Source organism: Tenrec ecaudatus, chromosome 8, assembly GCF_050624435.1.
Source record: "Tenrec ecaudatus isolate mTenEca1 chromosome 8, mTenEca1.hap1, whole genome shotgun sequence".
NCBI classification, from domain to species: Eukaryota; Metazoa; Chordata; class Mammalia; order Afrosoricida; family Tenrecidae; genus Tenrec; species Tenrec ecaudatus.
The window spans coordinates 58,646,317-58,660,207 of NC_134537.1; the positions used below are offsets into that span (position 1 = coordinate 58,646,317).

The 13,891-nt window shown below is 39.6% G+C and overlaps 1 protein-coding gene across 1 annotated transcript in view; it reads left to right on the forward strand.

The window, feature by feature from the left end:
- The window catches only part of RGS7 (regulator of G protein signaling 7), a 348,752-nt gene that overhangs the window by 124,460 nt on the left and 210,401 nt on the right, over positions 1–13,891 (forward strand). Inside the window, exon 2 of the mRNA XM_075555677.1 lies at positions 11,048–11,144. Coding sequence (XP_075411792.1) covers positions 11,048–11,144 — 97 coding nt within the window. The remainder of the gene's footprint in view (positions 1–11,047; positions 11,145–13,891) is intronic.

A 13,891-nucleotide genomic window follows, 5' to 3' on the forward strand; every position in this document is an offset into this window, starting at 1 on the left:
CCATGTAGTTTACTGTTGTTATATGAAGACTGTTACCCATGCTACACCGTGCTTCAAGATAAAATTTCATTTATTTGTAATTAGAAAGAAATATTTCACAATACTTAATTACATATTGATTTTGTGATCAATATGATTTAATTATGTTCAATTTGTAACAATGGAACTACATCCTGCATATCAGATGTTTGCATTATGATTCATAACAGAAGCAAAATTACAGTTCTGAAGCAGCAATGAAAATAATTTTATAGTTGGGGGTCATCACAACACAAGGAACTGTATTAAAATGTCATGGCATTAGGAAGGTTGAGAACCACTGCTTTAGAGTTACAGGGACTTTGTAATACCTGAATTTTAAAATTTGATTCTTTTCTTATTGATAGTGTTCCTGTGTCCTGAAATAGAGCCCTTAATTTAGTCTCTATTTTCTTTTTGATAATCTTAATAGTTCCGGGCTCTCTTTAATAGGAGGTGGAGATGATTAGGGGCTTCCTTGTTGGGTATTAAACACAGTGGAGGTTTTCCTTGCTGGGATTTGGGGATACATGGGACCTTCTTTGCTGGATCTCTAGAACTGCTAGAATCTTCCTTGTCATTATTCAGGAATACCTGTTGCCCTCCTTTCACAGTTTCTGGGATGACTTGGGCCTTCCTTGCTGGTTAGTAGGAGATGCCAAGACCAACCTTGATGGATTTTAGAGCCACCAGAGGTTATCCTGTTGGGTTGCTAAGATAGCTGGGACCGTATTCACTGGCAGAGGGGTGAGATGAATACACCCATTCTTTGATACCGCTTGTGCCTCCCTTGATGGGGAAGACATGGCCATGGTCTTTCTTGCCTCAGATATAGAAAGGCCTAGTCATTCCTTGTGAGGCTGCAGGGGAAGCAGCATCTCGGATGCTCTTTCCTGATAAGTATAAAATTTATCTCTAGAAACGCACGGAAGCAAAAATTGGCCTAAGGGATCTTCCTTCTTTACAGACCTTGGTACATCAGATTTAATTACTGCCCTAATCCATCTCTCCTTCATAATCCTGATCAATAACTCTAGTAACAATCTGAACACCTTGAGAATTTCCTAATAGTTTCTTTGGACCTTCCTAATTAAAGCCCTACAGTTCTTTTAGGGAGTGGACCCCAAGATCCATTCTTAATAAATTCTGGTTTAATTGCAGTCTTTGACTTTTCTTCACTCCTCTGAATAATTCCAGTATCAGTTTAATGCCTTGAGTACTTAGGTTAAATTTCTCTTACAAAAGCTGTACTGCTCTTTCAACAAGAGACTCCTGCGTTTTGGTATCAACAGACTGCTGTGAGTCTTTTCTTGGTTAGTCAAACTTACTGCAGGGAGAACAAAGACTGGGCTTTGGCCAGTTTGGTTAGGTCATATTCTCGCCATGAGGCTGGGTGATCCCGTGATTGCTGTTTAATTATTCTTCTGTTGTGTTAGGCAGAAGGCTGACCTGTGCACTGCTGGGTGGTGTTTGCTAATGGAAATCCCTGATTGCTGTGTCTTGGGCGACATTGATTCCCCAATGAGTTCCTTTCCTGCAGCAGGGACACAGTCTGTCTTCTTTTAAACCCGACCTTGGTGCTCCTGACCCATGATCTGGCACAGGCCATGGAAGGCTTTTCCCAGCCAGGTTGATTGGCCTGCACTGCTTGCACTCTCCTTGAAAATGACCTCTCTTCCTGCAGCTAAAGCGTTTCCCTTCAGGCCTGGTGCAGTTGGCCATAGTGGCAGCTAGAAGGTCTGCCTTGTTTTCATCTGTCCCACTTTCCTGCATTTTCCAAGAATCTAAAAGCATGCCCTGTTCCCTGTAGGGACATAAGGCATTTTTACAGTACTCATGAGAAAAATCCCAAGATAGTTTGTGAACTAGATCTTACGTTGCCTGCTCATTTCTGACACTTTGGTGCAGAGCATCCTCTTTAGGATACAAAGTCTATACAAGACTCATTAATCCATTGCTGTATAGCAGTGTAACTCCACCATTTCTATCCTGATGGTATTAATTTTCTCCCAGGCCCTTAAGCAAACATCTCGTACCTGTGCAAATGACAGTTCAGTAAACTGTAGTTGCAATTCCACTGTGATGAAATTACCACTGCCCATTAACTGATCCAACCCTATGGGTTTACCCTACTCTGCATTCTTGTAAGCATGAATCTGGGCTCCTCAGTCCACCAGATTCTGTATTGCAAAAATTCCCTAGGAGAGAGACATGCTTTAGTCGATGAATTCTAATCTGCAGGGATTAGACATTCAGTCTCAGCTAGTGATCTAATCATGCTGATCACAAAAGCAATCTGGTCTGTAGCTTGCCACTGCCTGTTTGCTGTCCTTTAGAATCTTAAAGGGGAAGCTACCATATTGTCATTCTTGACATTCCTGAGGATTGCCTGTGTTTGTTGGCCTTTCAATTACATGAACAGGAAAGGCTAGTCTGGTTGCTAAATCTCCTTCTGCAATACCCCTTTCTACCTGTGAAAGCAAAGGCGCTTTTCTACACTTCAGCTCTTTGCTTCTATTTTCTATGTCACTAAACTTCACTTCCTAATCCTCATCTTCTGTATTAGCTCTCCTAGGGTGCATTTCCTTGGGCCTAATCTCTCATCTTTACCCCCTGCACTGGCTTGCTTTATTGTTTTATGATCCCTAGGTTTTTGTACACTAAGTTCCAGTGGGGGAGCAAATGCTTGAACTGTGATGTCCCCTTCTGATACAGGCTTAGTTTTCTCAAAACCCTTCTCATCTGTCTGATACTCATTTGGGATCACGTTTGCCTGCTTTGGTAATGTTGGGTAGTTTATTTCAGGCCTTAGGTCAGTATTGCTCTTTCCTTATCTACTCTGTCTATAGGGGCCTGGAAATCATCTTAACTTGAGCCCACGGGAGACTGTCTCCACCAAGATATTCACCCTATCTCTGTATGCTTTTTTTAAAAGTTCACAATGACTTTCTCCCAGGTCTCTAGATTGAAAGTTCCTTTCTCTGAGAGCCACGCATTATGCTTTTTTATTACTTTTGGAAAACCGTGCATCTTTTTGTTTGTCACTTTTACACCGTGTTTTTTCAGTAGGTGTTTAAGCGTAATACCGTAAGTTTCATGATTACTTTTACTTTGCCTGATTGTCCTCCTTAAAATGCTAATTCTATTATTATTATTGTGATCATTTCTATTACTACATATTTGCTAATCCCCCAACTGGATCCTCCCTTCAAACAATTTTCCTGACTCACTCCACGTCCAACGGGGTTATACAACTGTTGCACAGGGTAATTTTTCCTCCAACAGGCCTTTGCTCATCCCTGCTAGGGGTGCCAAATTGTGGGGTACAAGCCCCCACAATTGAATGGGTCCAAGGGGCAGATGTGTAATTTAGGGGTAAAATTAAAGAGACATCAGACAAGGTAAAGCCATAATCTTAGCACCCAGGTCCACAAAGAGCAAGCAAATATATTTACAATCGGGCTTATATACACTTAGGGGATGTACAAACCCCCCTAATTACATCGTAAGAGGAAGGAGTTGTTTAATAGGCATACGTGCATCAGGAAGTGAATGAGCTAGGGAGGAGTTTACACACAATAGGAAGGGGAGATACTGGAGACATATATGTGACAGGATGGGTGGACTCTGGAGTCAAGATGGCAGCCTAACCTTGGTCCTTGAGTTAGCTTGACCTTGTCATTGGGCTCTCCTTCAGGGGAACCATCCACTATACTTATCAAAATGAGTACTTACCAGGATGGGTGGGCCCCCTCCCTAGAGTGGGACAGACTATAGGGTCTGATTGATCTAAATGGCTGATAAACAAGCAGTTAACCTCCAAGGGTGTGGTCATTGACCATGTATTACCAAGCAGCACCTTAGGTTTGGCATATAATATGGGGGGACAACCTGGGGAATAACCTTCCTGTTTCCCACATACTCTCAAGGGATCATTGCTCTCATGACTGTTTCTAAAGGGTTATCTATCTTGGCTTTAAAGCATCCAATGATCTTAATTTTACAAATATAATTATCAGGTCTGACAAGAATAATCAGGTAAAACTAAGACCATAATGATAAGGGGGAAGAAATATTACTGATCTGGATGATAATTCTGTATTTACTCATTGCTCTACTGCACCCTAGAAACATCATCCCTTCCATGTGGCCCACCTGTAAGGGACAGTCCAATTATTTTAAGGTGGGTTTTGAGTCTCCACTTTGTCCATGCCGCTTCACATTAATTTTACTGCTTGTTTTTGGATTTATGATACCTATTGCTGTCTAAACATCATGATCACACAGGCTGTTGTGGGTCTTGTTGCTTCCCTGCTAGACAGTTGCTTGTCTATTTTCAAGCCTTTAAGACCCATATCTTCAATAGCCAGGCATCGTCACCTATCTTCACCACATTTTCTTATGCACCCATTGTCTTCAGCTATGGTTTCTCCATGCTAATTTTCATAATTTTAAAGTAATTTTTATAATTTATTTTATAATTTTTATAGTATATATTCTTTTGACATTAGGAGGATTGTGTTGTTGGCTCTGTACTAGCTGCTGAACATGCTAAGTTAAGGTATTGACCATACTTCTCTCCTATTTTTTCATGTGTTCATTTATTGCAATAACGTGTTGCTGTGTTCGACAGGATTTGGTATGTTGTACTGTTCTCGTTGGTTTCTAGGAACTTAAAATTTTTTTTCTTAATTTTATTACTTGCCACTTCTCTTCTTTTGTATGTGTCTGTATACCTATGTGTTTGTTTGCATTTTCCCCATTTATCAATAGTCAGTGGTTTATTAATTTATTGATTATTTCAAATAAATAACTTCTGGTTTTGTTAATTCTTTCTATTTTATATTTACTTATTTATACCCTGATTTTATTCTTTCCTTCTCTTTTGTAGTAATTGTACTGGGGTCTCTTATAGCTGTTATCAAATCCATTGTGCCAAGCAACTTTGAACATATGTTGCCATCATCATTTTCAAAACATTTTCTACTTGAGTCCTTGTTATCAACTCATTTTCCCTCTCCTCTCCTACCCCTCCCATGAACCCTTGCCAATTGATGAATTATTATTTTTTTTATGTTGTATACCAACTGCTGTCTCCCTTCACCCAATTTTTTGTTGTCTGTTCCCTGGGAGCGGATTATATGTCAATCATTGTAATAGATTCCCCCCCCCCCCTTCTCCTTTCCCACCTGGTATCGCTAATCTCCTTATTGGTCCTGAGGTTCCCTCAGTTGCAAACTCTTATCTGTACCAGTGTACATTCTCTGATCCTGCCGGATTTATAAGGTACAATTAGGGTCACGATAGTTGGGGGTGTGGAGGGGGCGGGGCGGAGGGTGGCACGGGTAGCATTAAAGAACTAGAAGAAAGTTGTGTGTTTCATCAGTGCTATACTGCACCCTGACTGGCTCGTTTCTTCCTCGTGACCCTTCTGTAAGGGGATGTCCAATTGTCTACACATTGGCTTCGGTTCTCCCCTCGGCCCTCTCCCTCATTCACATCAATATGATTTTTTTGTTCTGGGTCTTTGATGCCTGATACCTGATCCTGTTGACACCTCATGATCACACAAACTGATGTTCTTCTTCCATGTGGGCTTTGTTGTTTCCTTGCTAGATGGCCACTTGTTTATCTTCAAGCCTTTAAGACCCCAGGCGCTATATCTTTTGAGAGCTGGGCATCATCATCTTCACCACATTTGCTTATGCACCCATTTCGTGTTCAGCAATCATGTCAGGAAGGTGAGCATCACAGAATGCCAGGTTCTTAAAACAAAGTGTTCTTGTGTTGAGGGAGGACTTGAGTAGAGGGCCTATGCCCTATGTGTATTGCCTTAATACTTAACACATAAATACATGTACATAGAGCTATTTCCCTATCATTACATATAAATATAGTTACATATGTACATGCCTGTATTTAGACCTCTATACATGTACTTTGCCTTCTACTTCTTTCCTCTGTTTTATTTTCTTTCCTCTTGTCCAAGTATAATGTTCAACCTTCATTTGGCTTTCAGTAATTCCTTTCAGCAACTGGCTATCATCTGGGGTCTTAAAGGCTTGAAGCTAAACATCAAATGCAGACCTGTCTGATAAAAAAAAACAACCAAGAAAAACCCTTTTTCCCCATATCTCAATTTTTGCTTGACATATTAATAAATCACATATTATTTATCCAAGTAAGTAAGACTTCTTTGCTAGAAACCATCCTGAACCCATGTTGTTGAAAATTTGATAAGCTATTGATATGGCATTTTTTACCTTGCAATTTTTAAAAGTATTTTATTTTGAAATGATCCTACACATAAAGAAAATGTCAGAAATAGTACAGAGAATTTCCATATGCCCTTTACTTAACTTTCCCTAAAGCTAGCATATTATGTAATTATGTAGTATAATTATCAAAACCAAGACCTGTATAAAATAATTTTACATCAATAAAGTGGTCCACACAGTAGTAGAAGCAGTTGCATTCAGTCTGGTCCAATTCATGGGCCAGATGTTATGTTGGTTGTTTTTCCTTCTTGGGTCAAAAAACCAGGAAGCACAAAGCAGAACTAAGTAGAGGGGAAGCAGGAAGACCACATATGGATGGAGGCAGAGATGGGCCAATCCACTGTTTTCTGTCAGTAGGCAGGCCAATGATCATCCAGGTTTAACAGATAATGAGCTAGATGTAGGACCCAGGACAACAAAAAGAAGTGAGCTAGCTTCTCTACAGTGTCAACTGATATTAAGAGTAGATCACACCCTTGAAAAAATTCCCATGCTGTGACCCAGGGGTAGACCTCTGCCCTCCTAGATTTCAGGTATGTAGTAGTAGATTCATACTACAAGTCTAGGAGGGCGAAGTGCTACCCTCTCAATCTGTTCGCGTTGTGTGACTTTGTTGGCATTTTAAGCCTGTTTGCATTGGGGGGACCCTGCTGGCATTTAGGCATAGCGACAAAGAGGAAGACCCTCAGGGAGATGGATTGATACAGTGGCTGCAAAAATGGGCTCAAGCAAAGGACAACGGTGAAGATGGGGCAAGACCAGGAAGAGTTTCCTTCTGTTGTGTGTGGACAGAATGGCAGCTGACAACATTGCTCCCTATTCTTTACACAACTGCTTGACTGTTCACATTATGTAGTTGATTACATTATGTTAGATAACATCATAGGAAGATCCTGGCCCAGCCAAGTTGACACAAAACCTATTTTTCATTGAGGCTCAACACAATTAGCTAAACTATAGATCTTATTCAATGTCACCATTGATTTCAGTAATAACTGTGAAGATAGATCCACAGGGAAAGAGGGACCACACTTCAATCCGGTGCTCCAAGATGTAAGTACAACATGCCTGCATTGAGTAGGGAACCAGTGTAGAAGTCTAAGGGACCAGCCCCCACCCCAAGTACATGGACAACAAACCCTTCTCTCAGAAGAATTTACTTCAGAGGACGGCACTGAACCTGCAGGTCAGGGAGAGGGACATGTCTGATCAGAGCACACAGGAGTAAATGAAGGGGGAGGAAGAGAGAGTGGAGCATATCCTGGCCTACCAAGCCTTGAGGACAATATTCCTACTCAGAGGAGCCAATCCACAGAGAAGACCACATGGCCAGCCCCACTAGGAGACATGACATCCCTGACTGACCCATAGCCCTACAGGGGATAACACTGGAGACACAATGTGGGAATTGCATCCAATCTGAGCCACACTGAGGCAAAACACTAAGGACCTGCAACAGAACAGCAAGGGGAACAGAGCAATGAAGTCTGCAGAGAATACCAAAATTAGACTTTGGGGCCAGGGTTTGGCACCCCATCAGACTCAATGGAAAAACACTGCTAAAAGCCAACAAAGAGTGCTTGAACTAATGACAAGCTTTTCTTTTTTGATGTTGTTGTGTTGGGTTGTGTTTTTGTGTCATTGGCTTTTTGTTATTGTTTTGTTTTATTTTGTTGCTTGGTTTTGTTCTGTTTTGTTTTTGTGCATGTTATCATTTCCACAGGTCTGTCTAAATAAGATAGGCTGGATGAACAATCTGGAGGAGGAAACAACAGGACTGACAGTTCTGGGGGGAAATGGGAGAGCGGGAGGTGGGGGGAAAGGAAGTGGTGTTAACAAACCCAGGGACAAGGGAACAACAAGTGATCCAAATCAGTGGTGAGGAAGGTGTAGGAAAGCTGGTAGAACATGATCAAGGGTTATGTAACCCAGAGGAATTACTGAAACCTTAATGAAGGCTGAGCATGACAGTGGGACAAGAGGAAAGTAAAAGGAAATAGAGGAGAGAACTAGGAGGGAGGCAAAGGGCATTTATAGAGGTCTAAGTAAAGGCATGCACATATGTAAGTACATTTATGTATGAGGATGGGAAATAGATTTATTTGCATGTATTTATAGGTTTAGTATTAAGGTAGCAGATGGACATTGCACCTCCACTCAAGATCTCCCCCATTGCAAGAATACTTTGTTCTATTAAGCTGGCATTCCATGATGCTCACCTTTCCGACACAATCGTTGAAGACAAAGTGGGTGCATAAGCAAATGTGAAGAAAGCTGGTGGAGCCCGTCTATCTTGAGGACTTGAAGGTAAACAAGCAGCCATCTATCTTAGAAGCAACAAAGTCCACATGGAAGAACCACACCAGCCTGAGTGATCATGAGTTTTCGAAGGGATCAGGTATCAGACATCAAAGAACAAAAAATCATATCATTGTGTGCTCACTTCCTCAATATGATCGCTGAAGACAAATGGGTGCAGGAAAAAATGTGGTGAAGAAATCTGATGGTGCCTTGCTATCAAAAGGTATAGTGTCTGGGGTCTTAAATGCTTGAAGGTAAACAAGCAGCCATCTAGCTGAGAATCAACAAAGCCCATGTGGAAGAAGCACACCAGCCCGTGTGATCATGAGGTGTCAAAGGGATGAAGTAGTATCAGGCATCAAAGAACAAAACAACATATTATCATGAATGAAGGGGAGTGTGGAGGGAGGACCCAAAGCCCATACATAGGTAGGCTACTGGACATCCCGTTACAGAAGGGTCGCAGGGAGGAGATGAGCCAGTCAGGGTGCAGTGTAGCAATGTTGAACCATACAACTTTCCTCTACTTCCTAAATGCTTTACAACCCCCACCCACTATCATGATCCCAGTTCTACATTACATATCTGGCTAGATCAGAGGATGTACACTGGTACAAATAGGAACTAGAAACACAGGGAATCTAGGGCAGATGATCCCTCAGGACCAGTGCTGAGAGTGGTGATACCAGGAGGGTGGGGTGGAGAGGGGGAACCAATTACAGGGATCTACATGTAACCTCCTCCCTGGGGGATGGATGACAGAAAAGTAGGTGAAGAGAGATGTCGAACAATGAAAGATATGACAAAATAATAATTTACAAATTATCAAGGGTTCATCAGAGAGGTGGGAGCGGTATATGGGGGAGGGGGATGAGCTAATGCCAGGGGCTTACGTGGAGAGCAAATGTTTTGAGAATGATGAGGGCAACAAATGTAAAAATGTGCTTTACACAATTGATGTATGTGTGGATTGTGATAAGAGATGTAGGAGCCCCCCAAAAAGATTAAAAAAATAGAAAGAACAGTAGATACAATTATCCCACTAAATGGACAGATGTTTGTGTGTCATATTCCTTTCATGAAGACATGTGTTTTCTTCCACCTTATGGAAATGCCTGCACAGAAATAGCTATTTGTGACAATTATATTTCTAGGCAAGTGTATGTTAATCATTCCATAGACACTCTCTTGATCTAAGGTGAATCCCAATAATATAAGTATTATGTGTATATAAAGTGGAGACGGATTTAATTTTAATCAGACCCAGAGTCAACATCCATGGAATCAGCAGTTATGAAAACAAATTACATTATTTTGGACAACATTTCTCTTTAAGTATTTAAAAACAAAAATATCACTTTGGGCTTTTTAAAAACCTTTTTTTTCTGTGAATTATGTGAGGGCTTTTAGATTAGTTCTTCATGTTTGCATTTATTAACTTAAGAAATTTCTCAATGATTTTCTGTGCTTCCCTCTTTTTTTTTTTTTGACCTATCTCTCTCGTTGAATAGTATCTCCCTTCACCCAAGTGTGCCTAGCTCATGTCATGGTATTTTCAATCACCCTGACTACACAGGAAGCCTGAACAATGAATAAGGAAATGGAATTGATACATTTAAGTTAAGGTTTTGCCAAAGACTTTTAAATATACAGTGGACATCCAGAAGGGGAAAAAAAATCTGTGTTGGAGGAAGTACAGCCAGAACCCTTCTAAGAAATGAGGTTGGCAAGACTTCACCTCACAGATTTTGGATATGCTATCAGGAGGGACTAGTCACTGGAGAAGGTCATCATGCGTGGAAACGCAGAGGATCGGTGGAAAAGAAGCAACTTGATAAGATGGGTTAACATGATGGCTGTAACACTGGTCTCAAACACAGCAGTCCTGTGAGGATGGCACAGTGTCTCTTCTGTTATATTTAGGGTCGCTGTGAATTGGAGTCCAACCATAACAGTTACCTGTTTAGGGTGGGATGGAGATAGTGTTAGACAATAGATGTTATGGTTTTACTTTACAACAGACCCTCATTGAGGAAATCTTTACATTCTGCAAGATACTTTAAACAAATGAAGATGACTTTGGGCCTTCAATTTTCTTTTTCACTAAATTCAATTGAGATAACAAAGTGTGATTTTTACTTTGAAAATGGTTTCTAACCACCTCAAAAGTAAATAGTCTCTAACAACTTTTATAACCAAAGAATATGAAAACAGGATGAGGGCAGTATTCAAAGCACAAACTTCCTATCAGTAATTGAATGGATCCTGAAGTGGCCTTTTTTTCTGTTATCTCTATCAACTTAACCAAATGGAACACATTAATGATGTGGTAAAGTCTTCCTAGGCAAAAATAACATCATTTAGTTCAGCAAAAGTAGCATCTAACACTGGTTTCTGTAAATATTGGCTTTTGATTTTAAAAATATTTTAATTACATTATTATTGTTTAGATGGAAGACGTCATAGCCCGCATGCAAGATGACAAAAATGGAATTCCTATTCGTACAGTCAAAAGCTTTCTTTCCAAGATACCTAGTGTCTTCTCTGGTAAGTTCACTTTCACTATATCTGCTTTCTCTTGTAGTATTTATTTAACTCTTTAAAACCTACTCTGATCATTCACTAGTCATACTCTTGCCCTAATTAATGAATCACTTATAAAATGCTGTGGTATGTTCATCATCATGTTAGACAATTGAAATCATCACTATTGACTTTTTAAAAAGCAAAACTAATAAAATTCTGGCCCTACTTTAAAGGAATATAAATTTGGTTGTAAAGCAATAATGAACAAATGTGACATAACAACAAACATACAAAAACAAATGTAACATGTCTGAGGTAATGTGATGTAATATGATATGTATATGAATAAGTCAACAAGGAGTCAGGAAATCCTTGCTGAAGAAACGAGCCTAGGGTGGAACATAAGGAGTTATATTAGCTGGAGATCATTGCTGTCCCCTGCAGAGACAAATTGCAGAAAAGATAGTGTAGACAGAATATTGAAAGAATGAAGATGAAATGGATAGAAGAGGGTCAGATCATGAGGATCTTTGAAAACCACCTAAATTATTTAGATTTTATATATGGAAAGAAATGGAGATATTCAAATTTGCTTATGTACAGTGTTATAATCAAAGAGTTTAGGATAGCTACAGAATGAAAATGTGGACCCTAACTCAAAATCCCAAAAGAAACCAGGCTTACTGGTCAGACAGACTGGTGGAATCTCTGAGACTATGACCGTTAATGAACTCTTCAGCTCTTAAATGAACTCACACACATGACTCAATTTTCTGCCTTAAGGGTGGGTCTACAAGGTGACTATTAAAACTAATGAGATACACACACCTTAGAATAATCAACCACGTGAGATCCATTGGGAAGAATTCACCAACGGGTAATGTTCAGACATATTAGAAAGAAGGGGCAAATGAAACAGGAAACTCCAGGAGAAAGTGGGTTAAATGATGCTATATTGAGGGGATTTTAATGAATTACTTGAAACAAACTGTATATAAATTGTTGAATGATCCACTCTGTAAACTTTGATCCAATTAAAAATAAAAAGTTAAATATATTTACTCACACACAAAAAGCAAGTGTTCAGGAAGAATTGTCTTAATGCTATCATCATTGTAGTGCAATGGTTAAGTGCTGGCCACTGTCTTAAAGGTCATTGATTTGTACTCATCAGTCACAAAACGCACATTTCAAGGTTTTTCCTGAAGCACAACACTGAGAGTGATACAATAGTATCCATACACTTACTAGGGAGACAAGTTAATAGGCCTATTATTCAAATCTACACACCAATCCCTCAAATTAATCATGAAAAGATTGAAAAATTATTCCAACTTCGGCATTCTGAAATTGATTAAAAAATCAACAATAAAAATGCATTGCTGATTACTGGTGATTGGAATTAAAAAAGTGGGAAACAGGAAGTATTATTAGAAAATATGGCCTTGGAAGTAGAAATGATACCAGGGATTGCATAATAATTTTATAAGACCAATAGTTAATTCTTTGTAAATACGGTTTTTTCCCCTATATATATGACAGCCATACATGTGGCCCTGGCCATATGGAATACACATCAAAAGTTTACATGATGGAAAAACGTGGTAAAGAAGCTCAAGATCATCAGTTAAAACAAGGCCAGGACCGTGGAAGATGCTGTGAATTGCGCATATATAAATTTATGTTGAAGTGGAAGAAAATTAAAACACGTCCAAGGACAGCAGAAGATTGCACCGAGAAACAGTCCACTGCCTAGAACTCCCTTTGTGTGGCCCAGAGAGAGTTGAGGAGGCCAATTTGGGGAGTATAGACACAGGACCTGTATCGTCAGCACTCCAGGATTATTTTAGATCTCCCTCTCTCATTTTCGTCCACTGACAATGCAACAAAAAATTATTGAGAGGGTGAATTTCAAGTTGAAGCCAAAGAAAATGAACATACGTCCATCCATGATAGCCAAAATAAAACCTGAGTCTATCCATCTAAATTTGTAAAACAGCTGAAGAACATATTTGTATTCACTGAACACCAATGAGAGAAGACTTGAGGAGCTGTGGGAAGACATCAAGAACATTCATGAAAAGAGCAAAAGGTCATTAAAATGGCAGGAAAGAAAGAAAAGGCCTAAGTGGATGTCGGAAGAGAATTTTTGAAACTAGGTCTTAATTGTAGAGTAACTAAAACAATGCAAGAAATACTGAATTCAAAGAGGTGAATAGAAAATTTCAAATGGCAGCTCAAGAAAAGAAAACCAAAAATTATAGTAATACATGTGCAAATACCTAGACTTAAAAACCAAAAGGGAACGCACTCATCATATCTGAGACATATACTCATCATATGTGAATCTGAAAGAACTAAAGAAAAAGACTTCAGTCCTCAAGTTTCAGACTTGAAAAACCCAATGGAAAACCAATTAAGGGTGCAATAAGCATCCGAAGAAGATGGAAAGAAGACACAGACTCACTGTATCTGAAAGAACTCGTCAATGTTACCACTTCTGGAGGCAACATGAAGGAGGAAGTTCAAGCTGCACTGAATCCAGGAATTGATGGATTATCTACTGAAATGTCTCAGCAAGATGATGAAGCACTGAAATCACTCACTTATGTATGGTCAGAAGTCTGGAAGGCAGCTATTTACACTGGAAGAGATCCATGTTTGTTCACATTCCAAAGAAAGGGGACAAAACAGAATGCTCAAATTGTTGAACAACATCATTGATATTGCATGCAAGTTAAATTTTATTGACCATTATTCAATAAAGT